General features: G+C 33.6%; 4 protein-coding genes across 4 annotated transcripts; 2 read left to right on the forward strand and 2 right to left on the reverse strand.

The window, feature by feature from the left end:
• Positions 1–1802: 1802 nt before the first annotated feature.
• On the forward strand, positions 1803–4173 carry LOC140969267 (CEN-like protein 2). Its single transcript, XM_073430570.1, has 4 exons — positions 1803–2134; positions 2235–2296; positions 3694–3734; positions 3832–4173. The coding sequence occupies exons 1-4, from the start codon at positions 1931–1933 to the stop codon at positions 4050–4052; spliced, it is 528 nt and encodes a 175-aa protein (XP_073286671.1). The 5' UTR covers positions 1803–1930; the 3' UTR covers positions 4053–4173.
• Positions 4174–9392: 5219 nt separating this feature from the next.
• Positions 9393–10851, reverse strand: LOC140969275 (beta-1,6-galactosyltransferase GALT29A-like). The gene has a single exon (XM_073430582.1). It carries the CDS (start codon positions 10672–10674, stop codon positions 9493–9495), a length of 1182 nt encoding a protein of 393 aa, XP_073286683.1. The 5' UTR covers positions 10675–10851; the 3' UTR covers positions 9393–9492.
• A 3506-nt stretch (positions 10852–14357) lies between these two features.
• LOC140969189 (uncharacterized) lies at positions 14358–17562 on the reverse strand. Its single transcript, XM_073430458.1, has 5 exons — positions 17235–17562; positions 17030–17136; positions 15850–16345; positions 14915–15033; positions 14358–14797 (listed from the first exon to the last, which is right to left on the reverse strand). The coding sequence occupies exons 1-5, from the start codon at positions 17481–17483 to the stop codon at positions 14599–14601; spliced, it is 1170 nt and encodes a 389-aa protein (XP_073286559.1). The 5' UTR covers positions 17484–17562; the 3' UTR covers positions 14358–14598.
• Positions 17563–18427: 865 nt separating this feature from the next.
• Positions 18428–22953, forward strand: LOC140969239 (protein SUPPRESSOR OF K(+) TRANSPORT GROWTH DEFECT 1). Its single transcript, XM_073430532.1, has 8 exons — positions 18428–19081; positions 19255–19360; positions 20021–20219; positions 21108–21176; positions 21246–21320; positions 21412–21510; positions 21604–21759; positions 22568–22953. Exons 1-8 carry the CDS (start codon positions 18619–18621, stop codon positions 22691–22693), a joined length of 1293 nt encoding a protein of 430 aa, XP_073286633.1. The 5' UTR covers positions 18428–18618; the 3' UTR covers positions 22694–22953.
• The last annotated feature ends 465 nt before the right edge of the window (positions 22954–23418 follow it).

The raw sequence follows: 23418 nt of genomic DNA on the forward strand, positions 1-23418 counted from the left end.
AATTTCTGAAACTTGATAAGAAAAAATAAGGCTCGATCCGCTAGGTTATAATAACCAATATACGGCCTCATCCCCTTAGATGAGTAACAATTAGGGACTGGTCAGTTAATCATAGATAAGAAGATGAATAATATTTCTTTGTATAAGTTGGTACTCCAATTACAATATATTTTGATACCTTTTTTCGAATTTTATTTGTCTCATGTATTGATTCATGTTGCGACATGGAACATTTTGAACTCAAATTGTATGTCACCTTTGAACTCAAATTGTATATATATTTGTCTCATATTTTTGACATTTCACATACTAATTATTTCTCCAAACACTCATCTTCTTACTTCTCTCCCCATATAAGGGCGAAGATCAAGTGGAAGAAGATGAACAACACATGTTTTGAGGTTTGTTATCAAGTTCGAGACATGAAGTTTCAAGCATCGATTTTAGTTTTAATTTTAGTTTTATTTTCCTTTATGTTATTTATCGCTTCCGCAATTGTGCTATGCACTGTAAAGGCAGTTCTGATTATGTAATAGACTGACTTTTGGCTATTTCATATACTACGTGGCTTGTTGTTTTACGATTTTAATTGTTAATAATGCCGATGGCGCGTCTCGATTTCGGGACGTGACAGTACTTTCTCCTGGAAATGACAAATGATAGGTACCATGGTCATCAAATATTCTAAAATATGTCTAAAGGAGGTTTTTCAAACAGAAAATCTATGGAATTTTTATGGAAAATGCAGCATTTTTAATAACGTTGGGACAAGTACTACTAGACCTCGAGCTCTCGTTTTGTTCTCTATATATGCTTTGATGTGAAAAAATAAAATATGAAAACCAAGCATTACAAGGAAGAAATTGAAAAAATAAATGCGATCAAACTTACTTTTTACATAAACCGGATTTACTATATACATCGGTTCGCTAATTTTTATAATATTTTTATTCTTTATGAACATTAGTGAATTTGTACTAATTTTATATCGTCACAGATTTTTAATTTGGTTGTAAAAAAAATTAATAATTAGTGACATAATTTCAAATTCGGTTCCAGTATTTCATTTTAAAAGGGCAATTCATCTTTCAAGATTCCTTACTCGTTATTCCGAGATTGCAGCATTCCTTATATAAAAAAATTTTAAAAAAAGAAAAAAATTTCAAATTCACTTGTTGCACGTTATGCAACTTGAAATACATCAGTCAAATATTTGCAAAATCAAATCTATCAATTCAAATACAATATTGAATTTTGTCTATTCAAACAAGTTATGAAATTTGAAATCCATAATCTCAAATTCAATAATTCATGAAGCTCAACCTACAATTTAATTATCACTTCTAATTCTTGAAATGATCACCTCCCATCATTACATATATTATATTTAAACATATGTAGCAACGCAAATGTAGTCTTGGAACTAAAGGTTGAGAAAACCCATTTTACCTTTAAAAAAAAAGGAAAAGAAAAGGAAAGAAAACCCATTAATTGGAGAATAATCCTTTTTTACCTTAAATACTAAAGATCATAAACCTTTTCTGCAAATTCCCATTTGCCTTTGATTTCCCTTTTAAAATTTTAAGTAAGAAAGGTAGATAAAGCAAGAATCTAGCTCCTCCAATGTCAAATCATCCTTTATTTACATATAAATTTTACTTTTACTTTCAAGAGTTTACTAGCTATCTTAAAGAACATACTTGTTCTCTGGTTACATGCCAGACAATTATTACTAAGCCCATTGTATATACATGGAAACTAATATACTTTATAAATGTGTTCCACTGGCTTAATTTGAAATTACCTAAAAGTTTCTCAATTAGTAGGGTTCTTTCTTGTTGCCACTATAAATACATGGGCTTTGCTATTCCATTCTCCGAAAAGCAAAAATCATCTGAAGTAAGAAATTTTCTCTTGAGATACATATTTTATGGCAAAAATGTCATCAGATCCTCTGGTAATCGGTAGAGTGATCGGAGATGTTGTCGATGATTTCTACCCCAGTGTGAAGATGTCGGTGACGTACAACTCGAACAAGCATGTGTACAACGGGTATGAGCACTACCCTTCCACAGTTACTTCTAAACCTAGGGTTGAAGTTGATGGAGGCGACATGAGATCATTCTTCACCCTGGTAAATATTGGGTTTTTTTTTTTGGCTATTTATAATTATAATTTCAGTTAATCTTGTCAAGCTTGCTTGTTAAATTCTTGATGGTTTATTTTTGTTTCAGATCATGACGGATCCTGATGTTCCAGGACCAAGTGATCCTTATCTCAGAGAACATTTACACTGGTATGCTTAATAATATCATAAATGGATAATATGTTTGAAAATATAATGTTCCCAAACTTAAAAAAATAAAATAAAATATGTAGTACTTATTAGGTCGGGGACACGTAAAAAATTAAATATTCAGTAAGTATAACAGATTTGTAGTAATTCTTTTTTCGATCCGCCGTAAATTGTGGTATATACGATTCTCCGGCCACGAAGTTAACTATGTACTGTTCATCCCAGCTGATATTATGATTTATGAATCAAAGAATCTATTTTTATTCAGGTTATCGATGAGCATAACCTGATTTTGTTAGGGTTATGATCAGTATGCAAAAATATATGGAACATCAAAGATTTAATTTTTGACTTTTCGGATTCCGATATCACGCTTACATCGGTGAACTGGTGAATATAAGATCTAGTCGGTCATGAATTCATCAAGTATTTTGAAATTTAGTAGTTCAATTATTGTTAGAAATTGGGTATTGACTCTGAATTGAAGTTCAGCTATATATTCATTGCATTTCATCTTTACTAGTTAGTGTTTGTGATATATTATTTTAAATTCTTCTCGACTTCTACGTATAATTTCCAAACATTTCATTCGTTAGAATTTTGAAACCACTTAAAATAAGTTATTGCAAACACTACCTTAATTTTTTTCCATATATATTCAACAAACAGATTCTAAAAGTTCACTTGTGCGTGCATATCGATCAACTTAACTTTTAACATATTAATCAACACAAAATAAAATACTAGGTTGCGTTTATTTTCCATGATAAGCTAATATTATGAAAAATAATAATTATTCATCACTTCTTTGGTTCAAAAGAAGCCTATTTATCCAAACCAAGGATGCTCTTTTTATCTTCATACGAATATTATTAATCTCATCGAATCAAAAAATCAATACGAAACATGTAATATGCAAGTCTAACTCTAAAAAATATCATGTTTGAAGGGTTAAATGTAATTACAACATATATTCCAATAACGCCTGATTGTCTTAAGCCAAGGGAGTAAACAAAATATAATACGGGAAAATTGTATTTTTGGTCATATATTTGAGTATTGATAATTTTTGTTTCTCGTATTGTTAAATTTCAATCTTAATATGTTATCTTTGTTTGTTAATAATTTTAACTTTTTTTTTTTGATATGACACCGATACAATACTAACTTGTGTAAATCGCATCAGTATTCCCGTCGACGAATGAAGAATAAAATTAGATATATATCAATTTGTGATCCTATTTAAATAATTTGCAGTATAAGGGCATATTTTGACACACATCCAGATCAACGAACACAGCTTACAACGCCAATTATTCATACCACATTATATGTTCGCACATGTTTATCTTGACCACACCACTGACAGATATAACTTGATTTGACTAAATTCACAGGATAGTTACAGACATCCCAGGAACCACGGATTCCTCGTTTGGTATGCGAAAACCCATTTGATTAATGTTAATATTTATTAATTAGCAATATAAATTAATAATGATCAAGAAAATAATAATTAAAATAATAAAAAACAGGGAAAGAAGCAGTAAGCTACGAAATGCCGAGGCCGAACATCGGAATCCACAGGTTTATATTCCTGCTGTTCAAGCAGAAGAAGAGACAATCGGTGATGAAACCGCCGATCTGTAGGGACGGATTCAATACGAGGAGGTTTGCTGAGGAGAATGAATTGGGTCTTCCTGTTGCCGCTGTCTTCTTCAATTGCCAGCGGGAAACTGCTGCAAGAAAACGTTAGCGGCTTCCTAGGTTTTCACTGGAATATCATTTATTGCAAAATGGGTTTCAAGAATCAATGGCGGATCGTCTTGTACTAAGTGATTTTGAGTTGCAGGATTTTAATGGAGAAAATAAAATAATTCTTCTCTCCATGAGCCGATAATTATTAATATTATGGTGATATCTGTTTGTAAAGTTTTTATAATATATAATAATTGGATTGTACTTATTTTATTTTTTAAATTTAATTTACAAGAAAAAGAGAGATGATAGATTAAAAAAACATATTTGATCAAAATTATAATTAAATCACATTAAACTTAAAACTCGCAATTTTATTGATGATAATCGTCATTGCAAGTTTAATCAACCAAGACAGAAATTCACCATTCATAAATGAAGGGAAAGAAGAAGCAAAACAAATTATCTATGACTGATATAAGGCATGTAACTATCAGGCGATCTAAAAACATGAAAGAAATCTGAAACCACATGTTTCTGCATGATTTTTCAATCAGACCAAACCTTTTTAAATGAATGTTTAATTTCAGCAGTATTAATTTTATATCCTATTATATATATGCTATATATAATGTGATCACTTGGTTTTAAAATACTTAAGTCAAAATTTCAAATACGTGGAACCTAAATTTATGTAATCCAAGAAATCATGTTCATTTAAAACTAAGATTAAAATTTAGGCTATAGGTGAAGAAAATAAACATTTTAAACTACACATGATATACTTTACAGAAGAAAGTTGACCTGGAAATAATAATTGGCACAATGAAGATTATCCTTACAAAAAAGCACTAGTTTAATTTGATTGATTTTTTCGGTACAATAATTATCTCCGAAAACAAATCAATCGAAACATGATGTTTGGACTGATCTATACGGTTTAAAAAATTCGAGTCGCGTTATTATCAACAATTATATATATATAATAAGAAACTATTAAGAAAACCAAAAGACAAAATTTTTTTATTTTTTTGTAAAAAATAGGGGTCAACTAAAAATTATCTATGACTGATATAAGGCATGTAACTACTTTGAAATCACGATTTTTTTTTTAAAAAAAGTAAGTAATCAAGTATACACACATATAGTCATATAGATCTATGCTTCTATGTATAGTATGACATCTCTAACTACTTTAAGCCATGCCTGCCATTTTAATCGAATATTATTCGTACAAAAAATCCCACTTATTAATTACCTTTTATTGTTAGGATTATCTTAGAGTTCCGTTGAATGTGACAGCAGATAGTAGAGTATTTTAGGTAATTTTAATTGTCTGTTATCTACAAGATTACTTGTATAACCAAAGGATAAAAAGTACACAGAAAATGTTGCTATGATCACCCTAAGGTTTCTGTTTGAATTGCATGCATTTTCAATTATCACAGCGGATTCGAAGGCTTTTTTAACGTTAAATTTGCTGTGAGAAGAGGACAATTGATTCGCCAATTAGTGTGGTTGTTTGGCTAAAGGATTTGGATGAGACTGATGTATACATTTTTGTAAGGGTTCGTTGCTTTGAAACGACTGAAACCGAATCTTATTAAGTATATACGGTGTAGTCTCGAGGAGATTTTGCGATTATATATATATATATATATATATACACACAAGACACTCACCCCCGAATTATTTTGTAAATGTTGTTTTATCTAAAATATTTATATATTTGGCCATATTTTTAGGTTCATCCACCGAAATATTTAACAAATATTTCTATTTAAATAATTTTTTTGAAAATTTTTGTTTAAATAATTATATTACCCCTCAATAAAAATTCTTTCATTTTTATATAATTTTACAAATAAGATAAATAAATAAATAAAATAAAAAGATAAAAACAAAATATAAATCGTAACAAATTTACCTAATTATCCTATATTTATCTTCCTTTTTTTTTTCCAAATATATTCTCTCATTGATGCTATCTTTAAATTCATGTCTTTAAGTTTTTTAAGGTGCTAACATTTTATTTTTTAATATCTCCACTTAATTTATTTTTATAAAAACTAGTAAATTACAAATATATATTGAAAACGTTCACGAGTTTGAAATTATAAAAAGTCGAACACAATTTAAAATAGTTAAGCATAATAAATAAATGGATAATTTGTGATTTTATATATACATTTTGTACTCTAATTTTTATATTCTCAATTGGATTGAAATAATTAAAATATTATTATTTTTACTCAAACTTAAATATTGTAAAACCTGTCGTGGATAAAACATCGACAACTTTGATACTATATCTTATAGCTCCTCTGTCTAGGCAATTTATTTAAAAACTAAAGTTTTTTTTATTGTACTAAATAATTTTTTTATAATTAGGTTTTTTGTTCAGAAACATAATAGTAGTTGTTATCAACTTTTATATTTTCTATACATATTTTTTAAAAAAAAAAAAATTTCGCCCCCCATGATCGAATTTTCCGGTTGTTATCAATTAAAAAAAAACATAATAGTAGTTGTTATCAATTAAAGTTTTTTTCTAATAGGAGTGTTGATGTGACATTGTAATACACGTAGGAGCTACGAAAGCACCACGTTAAAACCGTTTCAACATCACATTGAAAAAGAATTAAAAATCAATGTCACATCAAGAAAAAAAGAATAAATTTGCAACAAAAAAAATCAAACGAAGATATCATATTAAGCCTGAAATTTGATTAAAATTGATGTTAAAAAGCATATATGATTAAGAACAACATATACAAATTTCCTTTCATCATAGTTTCAAAGAAATGGTAATTAAACTATTTATAAAAACCATATTATAGAGGCTGACATACTTTTTGAGCCTATCCAGAGGCAAAGACTAGTGTGTGTTATTTTTTCAAACTAGCTTGTATGGGGCTCTAGGACAAACCAATGGTGGAACTTATTTGAAAGTTTCAAGAATATCTAGACTAGGATAAATAATTTGATTTAACTTCCCTGTTGACCAACCATGTTAGGGACCAAATTAAAGTTATCGACCATTTAAAATTCAAACATTGATAATTCAATATGACATGAGTGATCAGCAGAAATCCTAAAATTTTTTTTTTCAATCATTTACTTTATCATGAAATTAAATAGAGAGCCCAATTAAGTCCGAAACAATTCTAAATATGTAGTGTTTGGAAAGTTATAAATTTTTAGTATTGCGAGTTATCGTTGAGTTACACAACAAGTTGTATCATTAGTTCAAAATTAGTAGACTCAGTAACAAAATTAAAAAGAACATAAAACATGCATATTATATTTTAAAAAAAAAGATATAAATTTTTTTATCTTTACTGGAGTGATTATTATTCAGAATGATTCGTTCTCAAATCACACTAGTACTGCTACATTCAATGATTGGAATCTTATCCAACCTTGTTCAAAGCGAACATAAAATGACTCAAACTACAACTGCCGAATTCGAAACAAAACATGCATGCACAGTGTCCTTTCTACGTACGTACACACCTAACACTTGGGAAGATAGAATCACAACAGTTCCAACCGTAGCTGTCGTGTTTGACAGAGAAGTGACCAAGTACAAGACACCCTCCTTCATTTATCGACAAGTATTTAGGGATTAAACAAAGAATTATCCATTGATCTGTCTTTTCTTGGATCGACAGGACTCAACACCAAGACCTAAATGTATAGCTTCAATCAAATGTTCTCAAATATCTACCATGGTGTGAATCTCTTTTTTTAAACAGGGACATTCAACTTTTGCATGCATGCTTTATTCATAAAACTGGGATATGGAGCAGATATATAGCTAGCTAGACTAAACTTATTTCCTTTTTTACAAGAGAATGTGGCTAATATGTATAGAATCATTATATATGATGCCAAGAAGTAGTGGACACAGATGAATTTTCCTTTCCTTCTTCTTCCACCTTTCTGTTTTCAGCTCCTTCATGCTCTTGGAGGATTCGATTTTAAGGCCGAGAATTTTAACGAGTGTGTATAAATGGTGATTATTTTATGATCCGACTGCTATAATAAAGCTAATAAATACAATAATACAATGAGTGACTCGAATTCTGGATATTATTCGTCGCATATATCACTTATCCCCGCCTTCTTGGGACGGATATCAGCACTAGGTGCAACGAGGACTAATTAGAATAATTGACCGAGCCATGAGCTCCTCGATCATGTAAATATCCAATCTCCCGATCCATGGAGAAAGAGGCATCAAGGAAGCTTCTCAAGTAAATCTCCAAGCTCACAAGCAGCTCGGCTCGGCTCGGCTCGGCTCGACTCCTTGCAATACAACTAATCTCCTCAACAAGAACCCCAACCCCCACCCAAATAGAAAACATACCCATGAATTCTTTGGAGTTGGTAACTGCTTTTCAGACTTCTGATTAATAATCTAAACATGCCTTTGCATAATAAGTTCTAGTTCTATCAGGTTAAATTACCCAACAATTTTATGATTGTAACCTAAGTCCCGAACCCAATTGGGCTTAAATAAGATTGGATCCTTTCGTATGAAAGAGCTGGCCTGATCATAATTAGGCCGCTTTCATTGTTCATTTGCACTTCCTTGTATCCTAATTAATATTTCTTCCAATGAACAACTTTCTACCTTCCCTTTATTTTCTGCAAAATATTTTATATTTTGACACATTTAGTTTTTTATTTATTTATTTTTAACCAAATCATTTCATTATTTGACTTCGTCGTATAATATTTATTTAGTGCCACCTCGTTATTTATCAACTTCGTATCAAAATTGATTTTCAAGAATAGAGCGTCCAAACTCTCAAGGGAGAACGAAATAATCTAAAAATGATGTATAGTTTCAACCTTTTGAGTTAACATATCTTGTCTTGTAATAAAGAAGCAGAGAGACACCTTTGATCTTTTGGTACAACAAGTCAACAATAAAACCATATGACCAATTTCACAGCAAAGTTATGAAATATTGTTCTTTAAAACAAGATAAATTAGTGCACTTAACTAAAATAAATCATTCTACTTCAATAATTATTCTACCTTATTAATTATCGCCATTACACTAACTAATTGCAAAAGATCTTACGGAAAAATCAACCCTGATTAAAATAAACAAAATTTTGTCCATACACTCCTCTACTCGAGTCCATACTTAATTATTATTACATGCCAAAAACTATCGTTTAAGTACGCAATGTGTGCACGGAACCGTTAAATAACATAACATCCTCACTATATATCAAAGTTTGTTAGTTTGAGGATGATTTGATCTTCGTAAAGATTAATATTAACAATTCAAGAACATCGAAACAAGCGAAAAGGGCGGCTTCAGGCTTGTAAAGTATATTTCTTCATTTTCAACTTCTTTAGTTACAATGAAACAATATATATTATCGTTACAACTTTAGTTCTTTCCCTATGTACGTAGTTGCACGATCGGAGCTGGCGTAATAATAAAAAAAAAGTAAAGAAATTAATCCTACAAAATTTTAGTGATACATTTCAACAGAAGGAAACTTGAATTCATCGGACATGAAAGGGATAGCCTCTGGTCTTTTCATTAAATCCTCGTAAAAATCATATTCTGCATCGTAATCGTGTAGCGAAAGCTCGGCCTTCTGATTCGTATGGTAATGATGTCTAGATGAATTAGATTTCCCAAACCCAAAAATACTAACCTTCTCACAAGTTCCCACAGCAAGCATGATCGCTTGCATACCCGAAGAGTAGTGGAATTCGAGTGCATCGTGAGCGGCCCCCCATTCACCACAACCCTTTCCGGTTGTCTCCACGAACCGTTTCAACGAGTAATACTTCACAATCCTGGCACACAACATATCAAATCTTGGATCTGTAACAACCAGAGGCGCCTTATGCGAAGCATTGCACACCAAGAAATCGAAACAGTGAACCGGTTGACATATATACATAACTATAGGCACTCTCTCGCCGTAAGGATGGCAAAAACAATCTGCCCAGCTAGCACATGAATGTAATATGTTACTATTGATGAAAGATACACTCGTTTTCACCCCAACGTTACGCTCATAACCCACAGTTCTCGCGTTGTTTAGCCGAATAACAATCTCGTGACTATCGATCAGCTTACCATGATCACTCCTCAACAAAATCCCACTATTTCCCACCACAGCACAACTCTTGTATCTCTTTCTCGAACCCTTTGTTCCACTATACTCCTCAACAGCAACCTTTGCATAATTAGCAAAATCCAACATTGTATCCAAATGAAGCCTTCTATTCCTCCACCAACCACTCAAATACTTCCTAAAAGTTAACCACAGACGATTAAACTCCGGAGAATGGAGCTCCGATGGAGTCCCTCTAGACGATTTATGCCTCAAATCAATACGGTACCTACCAAAAGACAGAAAATTAGACCTCTCTTGGCCACGGTTTCCGAAACTCCCATCCAACAAATCCTCAACCTCTTGTTTCACACGAGCCTCCCCACTTTCAATAGCAGCATATTTCAAAAGGGTTTCGTTAAAGACTGGTTTTTGAGGGATTCTAGCTGGTGAGATTTCATATTTCAGCTGAAAGGCACCGCCATTAAAGTGGAGCACTGCCTGGATGGTGAGAGTGGCGGCCACCACTATCAGCATCAAAGTGATGTAATGAGACCGCAGTCCGGTCTTGGCTGAGCTGTACATTAATGGGTCGTTGAGAAACTATCAACGAAAAAATCAATCTCAAAATCTCTTTACAGATTATGTGCAAGAATTTGGAGGAAATAAGAAGAGTCTTGTTCTGATTCATGTTGAACAAGGATTTAAAGAAGAATAGAAACAAATGCGCATTGGATTTGGATACGAACTGCAAAATTGAAAGTGAAACAACAGAAGGAACTGGTGCAAATGTATATTGGTGGAGTTGGATCCGAGGTCCATAGAGGCATTCAGAAACTACAACGAACATGGGAAATATTAGAAATTAATTATAATTAATGTTTTTAGTCATTAATTACTGTGTTTTGGTGTGTGATTTTGAGTTTCCAACTGATTTCTTTTAATTTGGAACCATACTGAAGAATTAGCGGAAATTTGAATTTTAAAATACATAAATAATTGCAATTTATAGGTGTATTTAGGACAGCATTTGGAATCTACGTACAATATTATTCAATATTCATCTTTCTGACCAGGTCAAATAAAGAAACAGAAACAACATCATCGGCTTTCTCGAAGTGTATGTGACACACCTTGACAAGGAAAATTATTATAATTAGGTCCCTAAAAAAAGGATTATCAGGTAACATAAAAATTAACATCACCGGCATCGAAAGTGATCTAGATCAATTTGGAGATTTTTTTTAGTTAAATGACCCGAGATAATATTTATTTTTGTGAGAAACACAGTCGAAACGTGACGTTTAAACTGCTATATAATTTAAAAAAATTTAAGTTCACAAGTGGGCAGGTGAATATATATTGGAATGAGGCATATAGGGTAGCTAGCGCCTAGCAATCTCTGTTATTAACGCCTCCCTAATGAACATGCATATATGTCCATTTGCACCTCATTTATTTAGGGGTAATTATCTTTTTTCGTCCCCATCGCATCGTTTGTATCAAAAACCATTTTGATTTTTCTTTGTTAAAAAATAATTGGACGGTTTTATTCCGCAATCAAAGTTTATAAATTGAACCTGCAGACAATTTTATTCATTAAATTTTAATTTCTTTATTTAAATAGTATTTTTACTATGAAACACATGTTATATGTGTACATATTTACATTTATATATTATTTCAAGTTTTAAGTCAGTGAATGTTTCCATTGAATCTGAGATTAACCATTTCAATTTAACATTTCTCATCGTTTTACCTAATTTGAAATAAATATATACATAGAATTTACGCTATTGCGTCTTGTCAAAAGTTATACAAGATGGTATAATTGTGTCACTTAAATATTGTAAAAGATAAAGCTTTAGTTTCCTAACCAATATTTCTTTACCTCTCTCCACGGTTTTGATTTCGGTTTTAAATAGTTCCGATCGAGTAAATAAATTTATTTAAATTTTAAATTATGATACCCGCGTCAAAAGAAAACAAAGATCAGCTAGATAAGTAATTATATTTACGTCACAAAAAAAAAATCTTATGTGAGACTGTCTCACGAATCAATTTTGTGAGACAGATCTCTTAGTGAAACAGATCTCATACCCAACCCGACCGATGAAAATCTATTATTTTTAATAGATCTAATGTATAACAGTCTTACAAAACGATGAAGTGAAAATTTATTTTTTTACATACAAAAATAATTTCACATAAGTAAAGTGCGGTAGGAGATCTGTCTCACAAAATTGAGCAGTGAGACGGTCTTATAGTAGTTTTGTGTTTGTTTTTATGTCAAATATTACTTTTCACTCAAAATACGAATCATATTGACTTATTTCACGGATATTGTGAAATCGTCTCGTGAGATCCTCATCTTAGCTTCATAGGGTGGTTGCCGGCTAAGCCTATAAGTGTGGTTGCTTGTGTATTAAAATTACAAAAAATTAATATGTTTATGTCTCACAAGTTACTGGTCTCTAATCCGACCCGATCCATGAAAAATTATTATTCTTATGTCAAAATTATTATTTTTCATAAGTATAAACTGAGTCGATATATCTCAAAATATAAATTCATGAAATATCTCGCATAAGACTTACTAAATTAATTAATGTGTACATCACCACCGTTAATTGTATTCCCATGGTGTATTGATATTTGATAAGACTCATTGTGCATATTTACAATTATTTGACGTATATGTTAGATATTGTGATGTTTTGAAGGGAAATATAGCTTGGTAGGCGGCTGTCGATTAAAATTTATTATATTTGAGATCGAACGTGTGTGGAATTTGAAAAAAAAATTTAAAATAAGTTCTGTGTGGGTCGATGGAAGGCTGATGTTTTTCAGACATGCACCAACCTAGAAAGTTATCCTAATTTGTTTTGTTTTGTTTTGTTTTATCTTCTGAAATCCCTACCTTGAAAGGAGGAATCTTTCTAAAAACTTCACACTTAACATTTGATAAACTCTAACCGAGGTGGAAATATTTGGTGAAGGCTTTGGAAAAATAATATACTCATTTGACCATTACAAAAATAAAGAAATTCTGAGTACATTTTCCCAGCTTAACATTTGATTCTCTCTTTATGAAACGTTGACATCTAAAAACTTATATTCACGTTCCCATTTGATTACGACTAGCCAATCAAATTCAGTAAAGAAAGAGTTGCCAAACGATAGGCAAACTTTTCATAGCCGTATTTGAAAACTCGACCGATGGATGCAAAAGAGAAATCAAAATGAACTTTTGCAAGTATGTCCATCTTTGAGTTTGAGCGAGGCATTTGAATAGTATCATATCAAACAATGGTGTACATTGGATTGGAAGTTTTGGCTGAGTGGAAATTTGTCTAACGAAATTGAAACTAATCGCTGAAGTAGGTCTGATAATGTATCACATAACATCATTTACGTCTGCTACATTATTTCGGAAGCGTCAACATTTCCCACAACTCCAATGTAAAGAAGAGTCGGGCAAAATTTAAAATACAAAAAAGTGTTGCACATGAAAATTTAATCCATATTGTTTGAGAAGGAACGTTTGGTCTCCTTCACCCCGAGGCTCGATTTACCAGGTGTTCCAGTCTCACCAATTGCGAGAATTTTGGTATCTTAATGTCATCCATGTAAGTATAAGTGCATGGGTTGAGACTGGAACCAGAAATGATACACAAGAGGACCACTCCACAACTCTTTCAAGTGTTCAGCATTAATCCCATCATGTGCTCAATGGAGCCAAAATCAAATACATAAGCCAACGTTTTCCAAACATCATGCGCATTCATTGCTTGCAAAGTCAGGCTACAGCAAATCACAATTATTTCCCTTGAGAAACAACTCGAGATAATAATGCTAAATCGGGCATCACTACAAAACAAGCCATAAAAAATACATCTTCAAGCTAGAGTCTTAACACAGCTAGCACACACGCTAAAAGTGTAAGAAAGGGTGTCGCGTCGAGTGTTCAGTAAGGGAACATGATTTCAAGAGTGTTGTTTGGTGGTGAACTGGTGATCACACGAAGTATAACACAGCACAATTTATGTCCAAGTTACAGAATCAAATCTGCACAACAGCCATCAATTAGTGCAAGTAACATAATAACTCTTTTACCCTTTTAGCAACCAATACACCGTAACTGATTAGTATGGTTAGTCAGAGGAACTAAGTTTTCTTGATTACCTAGTTTCTACTCGACTCTACCCCTAGATATCCTGTACACGTACATTCATCTGGGCAAATCAAGTCTTGAAAAACTAAAACAAAAAAAATAAAACAAGGAAATCGTGTTACCAGCTTTCTTTAGTTCAACACTGAAAGAACATCAATATAAGGTGTCATGTGATGAAATTATGCCATAACTAACCAGTACATAAGGTAAACACCCCGGTCTATTAATCCAAAAGGAAATAAAATTCGGTGTATAACAATCTTCAATTAAATTTTCTTTGATGACCAAGACAACGACGGGAATTGCCTGATTTTTGTGCAGGATTTCAGAAGTAACTATGCAACACCCACAATATACGCATTCCATGCATCTTGTTGTTTGAAACTCGTAGCCTCTTCATACTTAACATCTCTTCCAACGGAGAAGCCATCTGAGCATCTAATTTGTTCACTGTCGGGCATATTGCGAATCCATACGTGAACGGCACGAAACCCAGCCTCTTCCAAACAATCCTTCACTTCAGGCAGGGACCATCTAGAAAACATCGTGATTAAATTATGCATGTTTTGTCAAGAAAGTGACTATAAAAAAAGGCATTGAAGATTTATAAGAAAATTTATACAACAGGTGGACAAGGACGGTCGAGCTTACAGTCTCCAGCTATAGCTAAAAGCATGCCGCAGCTTTTTCTGCTGCTTTTGGAGATGGAAGTGGAGACTGATTCTTGTTTTCCTCTGAATGATGTCAAATTCAGCTTGCTCCCAAACATACTGCAAAAATATTTGATAGCATCAACAATCATTACGGAATGGTGGTGAAATGCTGTAAAATATTACAGGATTCAGAACTTGAAATCGTTTGTTTGTCGAGAATATTTATGTGAAGTGGTAAAGTGCAGCAAGATTCAAGAATGCTATAATGGAAAAAACAGCACATAGACGAGTAATTGGTGAGTCTTTAAACAACAAATCCTGGTTTCCCACTGGGACAAAACACAAAAATGTTGATGCTTCAAAATCCAACTACACCACTACAAAACCACGCGATAATAGGTTTTACTGCGGTAAGTGTTTTTTCAAGGTTTAAAATGAATTAAAATGCATTACACGGAGACTTGAGAACTCAAATTTAAGGGAAAAGAGCTACAATCCAAAAATTTTAATCCTTTCGAGTAGATGGATTTCTTTACATCCTCTGAATTTTGGATGCCTTTTGCTCTTTCCTAAAATATCTTCTTGGGCATGCAAGTCATTAGGGAGTACTCATATCTTCTATTTACATGATGGATGATCGAATGAGAAGATATCTACGACAAAAATCAAAACAAATTCCAATTAATTCAGTACCCCAACCACATTTCGGTAGCTCATTGATTATTATTTTGTCTTCAGAGCTTAAAAAGATGCCAAAAGCACTGAAGTTTTCATGTTCTGATAATTCTACAGAGGGAAAGAATATTTCTGACTTTACGATAGTAATTTTAATAACATTAAATATAATGTTGCAATAAATATCACATAAAAGGAATATTCAGCCCATATGCAACGACGTGCCACTAAAATGTAGAACTTTGTAGCATAAGATACCGTAAAATTCGGAAATCTTCTCTGCAGCCTCAGTTCATTTTCTGATGAGGTACCTCCATATAAATCCATCACAAATATTCCACCTTTGTTACTCAGAGCATGAAGTGCATACTTGAAGTACAAAATCAGCTCTTTGCGGCTATGCAGACAGCAGCAACTATAGTTGAAAGCACACACTATATCTCTTCCTGGCAACTGAGTATCTTTCATGGATTGAGTAGCCTCAGGCCTTCCCTCCGACAAAAAATTTTCGGTGCAGATCAATGAATCACTTCCATCACCTTTCGATCTAGTATTCTTGATAATCTCGTCGTGATCAAAGTTGATCAATTTTGAAGCAAGTGGTTGCAAAACGTTTCCATGAAACAGTGTTATCCTAGAGCAGATATCAGCCCCGATTCTATTAACATTGTTCTCCATGCACCAATTCAGCGCTTCGAGATCCAAATCTAATCCTACAGCAGTTCGCCTAGCATCACCGTGAATCCATTCTACACTGTTCAATAAAATAGGTAAAAAGGGTACGTCCTTAAGTAAGTATAACATTGCATTCATAAGCCATAAACAATACTCAAATATGGGCTGACAAAGCTTTGAAGGAATTAATACAAGTTTTTAAGAAGACGGTAACCTGTACTAACCTAAATTGATAATTGTGTGATCTGCTTGCATGGAGACCAGACACCGAAATTAGTTTGTCAAATTATTTTTCATAAGACTGATTGGAGTAATTTCCTATTTTCCAATTCTACATTTTAGCTTCAATAAAAAAATTGTTTCCTATCTTAACCAAATAAAAGGGAAGACAAGGAGTTCGTTTTGTCTTCCACAAAAGTTTCCATAAAAACTACAACCTTAAAGGAAATGGTGGACAATAAACGAGAAATGAAATCAAAGCCCTCTCCATTTATAGAATCGCATCAACCTGACCGATCAAGAGAACAATTTATTGAAACATAACATGTAGACGGACATTGAAGTAAGAAGCATGTCATTGTATTAATCCGGATGACCAAACCAAACGACAGACTCTTTGTTTTCTTGGGATTAAATAAAGAATGCAATTTCCCCCACAATAACAGAATGATAAAATAATAATCAACTACACGCAAGAGCAATTCGGAATTATAAAAAGAAGGAATAAAAAGAAAGAAAGAAAAGGGGCCAGTATTATAAATACCTCAAAAGGGCAGTTCCACAGAAGTCTTCCTGGAGATGGAGGGGAACCCTTCCACCCACATACATCAGAAAGAACTTCTGCAAATAGCTTATATCCCCTTTGGGTGACTGCATTTGCAAGAAATACATATAAAACAATTAGTCCCATTCATATGCAAGATTTCACTAAATAGAAACATAGATAAACACTAAACTAAGTTGTAAACCTGCACAGATTGTTGATAAAGCAAGAACTTTGAAGGCGTGTCATCATTATTTGATGGGATTTCTTCTGTCTCCGTTTGTTTTTCTTGGGATTCTTGATCAGAATCGGAGAGAGTAGTTTTCTGAAGAGTTGAAGTCTGCGGGCTTAGTGGGCAGCCTTGGATTTCTTCATCGTCGTCTTCATTAACAGTGTACGAGGTTCTTCTTCCCCTGCGGTGGTCGTGGCTTTGCTTCTTGCCGTGTTTCCCCATTTCCCGGCAGCCGCGGGCGAACGCAGCTGAGATGAGTAATATAGGAAATTTTGGACCCAACCAGTGGAAATTACACGCAATCAAAGATTTTAACCAATTTCTTTAAAAAAATTATTGTTATTATTAAAATATATCTTAATTATGCGTGTAAATGAATAAATTAAAATAAGGTACAAATTTGTGTGAGACGGTCTCACGAGTCGTATTTTATGAGACAGATCTCTTATTTGGGTCATCCATGAAAAAGTATTTACTTTTTATGCTAAAAGTATTACTTTTTATTGTGAATATCGATAGGATTGACCCGTCTCACAGATAAATATTCGTGAGACCGTCTCACAAGAGACTTATTTTAAAATAGAGGCTATTTTTAAAAATTTCTTCATCAACAAATAAAACATGGATGTTGACTTCGTCTCAATATATTTTTCAAAAGTTTTAAATTAGTTAATGGTTAATTCTTTTGTTTAAACTTATAAGATTATTTTAGATTTCTTATTTCACGATTTGAAAAATACAATTAGTAACACCAAAACGGAGGTAATGATTGCTAAGAACAATCTTTTTCTTTACTTAGTTACTATATAATATTAATATTGTTTCTGAGAAAATTAAAGCACGAAAATAAGATGCAAATGTGTTAGTGTCTTCATCTATTCAACACATGACATGTGTGTTGATTGGTAAATCGTGTTCACTCATCTATATATCATGGTTGAATAAATGATCATTTATTCATTTAGTACATATATTGTATCGAGTGGATATTATCCATAGAAATAACATCAACAAAACCGAATAGTGTACGGTGAGTTGAATTTACATACAAATAAAAGTATAAAACCAAGGAGTCTAAACATGCATTATTTTATGGTCAAGCAACAATTGAGTCTTACGCGGCCAACAAAAGCGTGTTCCATTCCCTGTCTAAAAGCAGAATCGTGTCGATTTAGCATCAATTTCTCTACAATTCAACCCCAAGCAAAAATTGAGATCAACCAATTGATCAAAAATATCAACCCTCAAATTATCGATTTTCTTCCGATCCGCCTATTCCCGCTCCTTCCGATCCACGAAATCGCGCAGGAGAGCGTAAAATCATATGTACATGTATCAATATTCCTGATCGGAGACGATGTATAGCAATTTCAAAGAACAAGCGATCGAGTATGTGCGACAGGCAGTGGCGGAAGACAATGCTGGAAACTATGCCAAAGCCTTCCCTCTGTATATGAACGCTTTAGAGTATTTCAAAACCCATCTCAAGTACGAAAAGAATCCTAAAATCAAGGAAGCCATCACGCAGAAGTTTACCGAGTACTTGCGGCGGGCTGAGGAGATACGGGCCGTGCTCGACGAGGGCGGGTCGGGCCCGGCGTCGAACGGTGATGCTGCGGTGGCTACCCGGCCGAAAACCAAGAAAGATGGGAATGATGGGGAGGATGGGGACAAGGAGAAGCTGCGTGCTGGGTTGAGTTCTGCTATAATTAGGGAGAAGCCGAATGTTAAGTGGAATGATGTCGCGGGATTGGAGAGCGCGAAGCAGGCTTTGCAGGAGGCAGTGATTCTTCCTGTGAAGTTCCCACAATTCTTTACTGGTATAATTTTATCCTTTGTGCACCTTTCTATTTTGTTTTTTGTTTTTTCTCTTTACTGGTCATAGAGTTGAATTTTTGAGCTAATGCAAAGAACTAAAGAAGTTTATCTGGTTAGCATATCATTTCATACTTGAGTTTGAGTTTTTACTGAAATTACTGTCCTGTGCTTTTAGGCAAGAGGCGTCCGTGGAGGGCTTTTCTTTTATATGGTCCACCTGGAACAGGAAAGTCATACTTGGCCAAGGCTGTTGCAACTGAAGCTGATTCAACCTTTTTCAGGTAACTTGTCTATCTTCAATGGCGCAAGAATTTTGTAGATATGTATTTAATAATTTAATTCCGTCAGCTCTACATTTGCATATGGTAAACTCTTTTAGATAAACTTATCATTTATCGATTATTCGCGCTTCCAGTCTTATAAAGTCAAAATGTTAATATACTTTCTGCCTGTTGGATATGTTTTCCCTGTAAAGGGTTCTACTGCTTCATTTTGCAGTTGCTTGATCTGATTCTTATCTTGTTGTGTTTATTGATGTTCTAACTTTGAAAAGATGACACGAATTCATTTGACAAAACTATTATCTTGTTTTTTTATCTTTATCTGTTTGAAATCTCAATATGTATTTAATTCCTTCAACTCTTCTATTGCATATGGTAAACTCTTATAGATAAACCCACCATTTATCGATTGTGAGTTCATCCAGTCTTCTGATGTAAAAATGTTAATGTACTTTCTGCCTGTTGCTGTTGGATATTATTTCCCTGAAAGGATCTACTGCTTCATGTTTGTTTTGTTTGATATGTTTCTTGTATTGTTGTGTTTGTTGCTGTTCTAACTTTGAAGAATATGCCAACTGCTGAGTACATTTATATCACATTATTAACTATTGGGTACTTGGGCCTTAAAATTGGTGCATGCCAACTGCTGTTCTTTCCCAGTGTTTCTTCTTCAGACTTGGTTTCGAAATGGATGGGTGAAAGTGAGAAGCTTGTCTCCAACCTTTTCCAAATGGCTCGTGAAAGTGCTCCCTCTATCATATTCGTTGATGAAATAGATTCCTTGTGTGGCCAGCGTGGAGAAGGAAATGAGAGTGAAGCTTCAAGACGTATTAAAACAGAGTTGTTGGTGCAGATGCAGGTAATATTTGTGACAAACAATGAGAGTCACATCTTAATTTCTCTTGCAACTTGAAGAAAAGATATACGCAGCAATTTCTTCTGTCTATTCTATCTACACTTATTGGATGTTATGCTTGAACTGCTAATTTGTTATTCCTTTTTATTCTATCCTCTTCCAGTTCAAGTGAGTATGTCTGAATTAGCCAATTTGGGTTTCATATATTGAAAGATTTCTTTATTTGTTCTATGCATTTGAAAGTTTTTATATGCTGTTGTTTGAGAGTTGCTGTGCAATTGGATATTCTTTCTTAGTTGGCCCTTTGCATTGGATGATGTTCATGCACACCAACATTTAATGGAACATGAATTTTAAGACTTTTATCAATATTTTGTCTGCTACTTTCAATATCATTTGTGAATTGGGGGTTTTGACCTGCTTTCCAACAGTAGACCAATTTGGTTTGTTTGTTCACGCACAGGATTTGGTTATACCTGCCAAAACTTGATTGAATTTGGTGTTAAAAATCACAAAAGAAGATAGCATGCACTTTTGTAGTGGAATATGCTTGTCTTACGTTTGCCCTCGCTTATTGGGTCAAAGTGTGTTTGTGATGATATCTGTATCATACTATCATTACAAAAATAATCATATAGAAACATTTTCTGTTTGAAAAAAAAGAAAGAAAAGATGATCCCCAACTTGAAAGGCAGTTTAATATTACTTCATTAACTGTTGATTTGAAATCCTGGGACTGCCATTTATATTGAGGTACTGAAACAATTTGTTTTGCCATCCCTGGTCCTTGTTTGTGTTTTTAACCCTGGGCTTGGTGTCACTGATAATTCTTTTTTATGAAGAGAACTTGGATTGCTTACGATTTTATTCCTATCTAATGGCAATCATTAGGGTGTAGGCCACAATGATGATAAAGTTCTTGTTCTTGCTGCCACAAATACTCCTTATGCTCTTGACCAGGTAACATTTAGTGAAAAGTGAGTAGAATTTCTTTATCTAATAAATTTAGGCTAACTATGTATTTTGTAGGCTGTTAGGCGACGATTTGACAAGCGGATATATATACCTCTACCAGATCTGAAGGCACGACAACACATGTTCAAAGTAGGGTATCTCTTTTCATTTGTGCGGAGAAGGAATTGAATAAAAAATTATATGTCAATGTCGTCTCATATGTATTATTGCTGTTATGAAGGTGCATCTAGGAGATACTCCACATAACTTATCTGAAAGTGACTTTGAAGTCCTAGCTCGTAAAACCGAAGGCTTTTCTGGTTCAGATATTTCTGTTTGTGTAAGTGCAAATGGCTTTATCCACTGATTTTAATGATTGAATGGCTCATTTTGTCTTCTCCACACCTGTTGGCTTTTTCATGGCTATGAATAGGTTAAAGATGTTTTATTTGAGCCTGTACGTAAAACACAAGATGCTATGTTCTTTATCAAAGCTTCTAATGGTACCTGGATGCCATGTGGACCCAAGCAACCAGGTGCTGTCCAGATAACCATGCAGGAGCTTGCTGCACAAGGACTTGCTGCGAAGGTATTAATTTGGTCTTATGCAGATTCTTTATATTCTTGACCGAAGTCGATGTTTTTTTACCTGTGGAGTTTCTCTTTCTTTTTATCGTGCATTTCGTGCGAATGTGCTTTGTTAATTACTCTGCTCTGGGTAAATGTTCATAGTGCATGAAACAAGCATTTAGCTCTTGTATGGTCACAAGGAGTTAGTTACTCTAGATTATGTATCTTGTGGAGTCAAATATATGTAACAGAAATAGGACATAGAAATCAATGCACGAGGTGAAAGTAGACAAGGGTGTGATTCTATTGGAGTTTATTGAGTGTAAAATTATGCACAATTGAATATAAGAGAAGCTACTGTCATGTTCATGGCATTGGAGAGTTAAGGATGACATGGAGAATGATTATGCACTGAATTAACCGCCATGGTACTGGTGATTGGGAATAAAAAAATAGCTAGATGATAAGCTCTTATTTTACCGGGGGCTGAGGTATCCCATAAACTTATAACGTATAGTATAACATAGTATAACATGGTGGTAAACTTTTATACCTTGGTCTCAAGTAATCCATGGCTTTTGTATTCAATGCTCAACATTAAAACCTGACTTAATTTTATTACAGGATAGAACAATAACTTATTTCTTCTGCATGCAAGGTAGTCGCAGTAGTGCCTCTACTGAGATTCGTGATTAGCAGCTTAACATGTCTCAACTCTGATTGATACCTGTATAGAGATTAGCAACCAAGTGTGTCTTAATTCCGATTGATTCCTTTGTAGTCATTAGCATCTAATTGCTTCGCAATTCTGGTTCATGCCTTTGTAGATTATCCCTCCTCCCATTTCAAAAACAGACTTTGACAAGGTTCTAGCGAGACAAAGACCAACAGTTAGTAAATCTGATCTTGAAGTGCATGAACGATTCACAAAGGAGTTTGGTGAAGAAGGTTGATGAACTTGATGTGCTTACTATTCAACGTGTTGGTGTAATTCGTATGTTGTGTTTTTCAATGGGCTCTGTCATAAACCCCTTCAAGTGGGATGGAATTTGACACGCTATTGTTTCGTCAATGTTTGGCAGGAAATGAGCCTACACTTACAAATTGCATGTAATTATTAGTGCACGCTACATGAAAATGATATTCGGCACTTGTGTATTCCCATGCAATTCTTATTGCATTTATGAAACATTTGCTTCATTAAGGCTTCTCATACCTCATCTGTTTACATTATACAGTAAAATTCATCTTGTGTCGCATAGAAAAAACTAGGTTCCATGACGACATTCTAGTTTTACCCACAGTTTTAACCGGGATAAATCTTCAAGTGCGATGAAGAAGGAATCATTCCAGGGAAGAAAAAAAAGCTATCCGATAATTTTTCAACGAATATAAGTTTTAACACACGAATATGAAGTTGTAGTCTTTCTGAGTGATAATTTTGATCAACAATCTGTTTCTGACTCTTCCGTTGCTAGGTTTTTTCCTGATGTTTGTGAGGAATTTTGGTAAGGCAGCAGTTACGTTACTTGGTGCACAGTAGTTTGAATGGCAGAAACAAAATTTGTTATTGTTTTGGTCTGGAATATGGGCATTCGGGGTACTACTGATAGAGAAACGAGAACAAATTATATTTGTTATGATTATAAATTTTTTTTACCCAAGTTTTAAACTAAAG

Source organism: Primulina huaijiensis, unplaced genomic scaffold (genome assembly GCF_012295235.1).
Source record: "Primulina huaijiensis isolate GDHJ02 unplaced genomic scaffold, ASM1229523v2 scaffold40277, whole genome shotgun sequence".
NCBI classification, from domain to species: domain Eukaryota; kingdom Viridiplantae; phylum Streptophyta; class Magnoliopsida; order Lamiales; family Gesneriaceae; genus Primulina; species Primulina huaijiensis.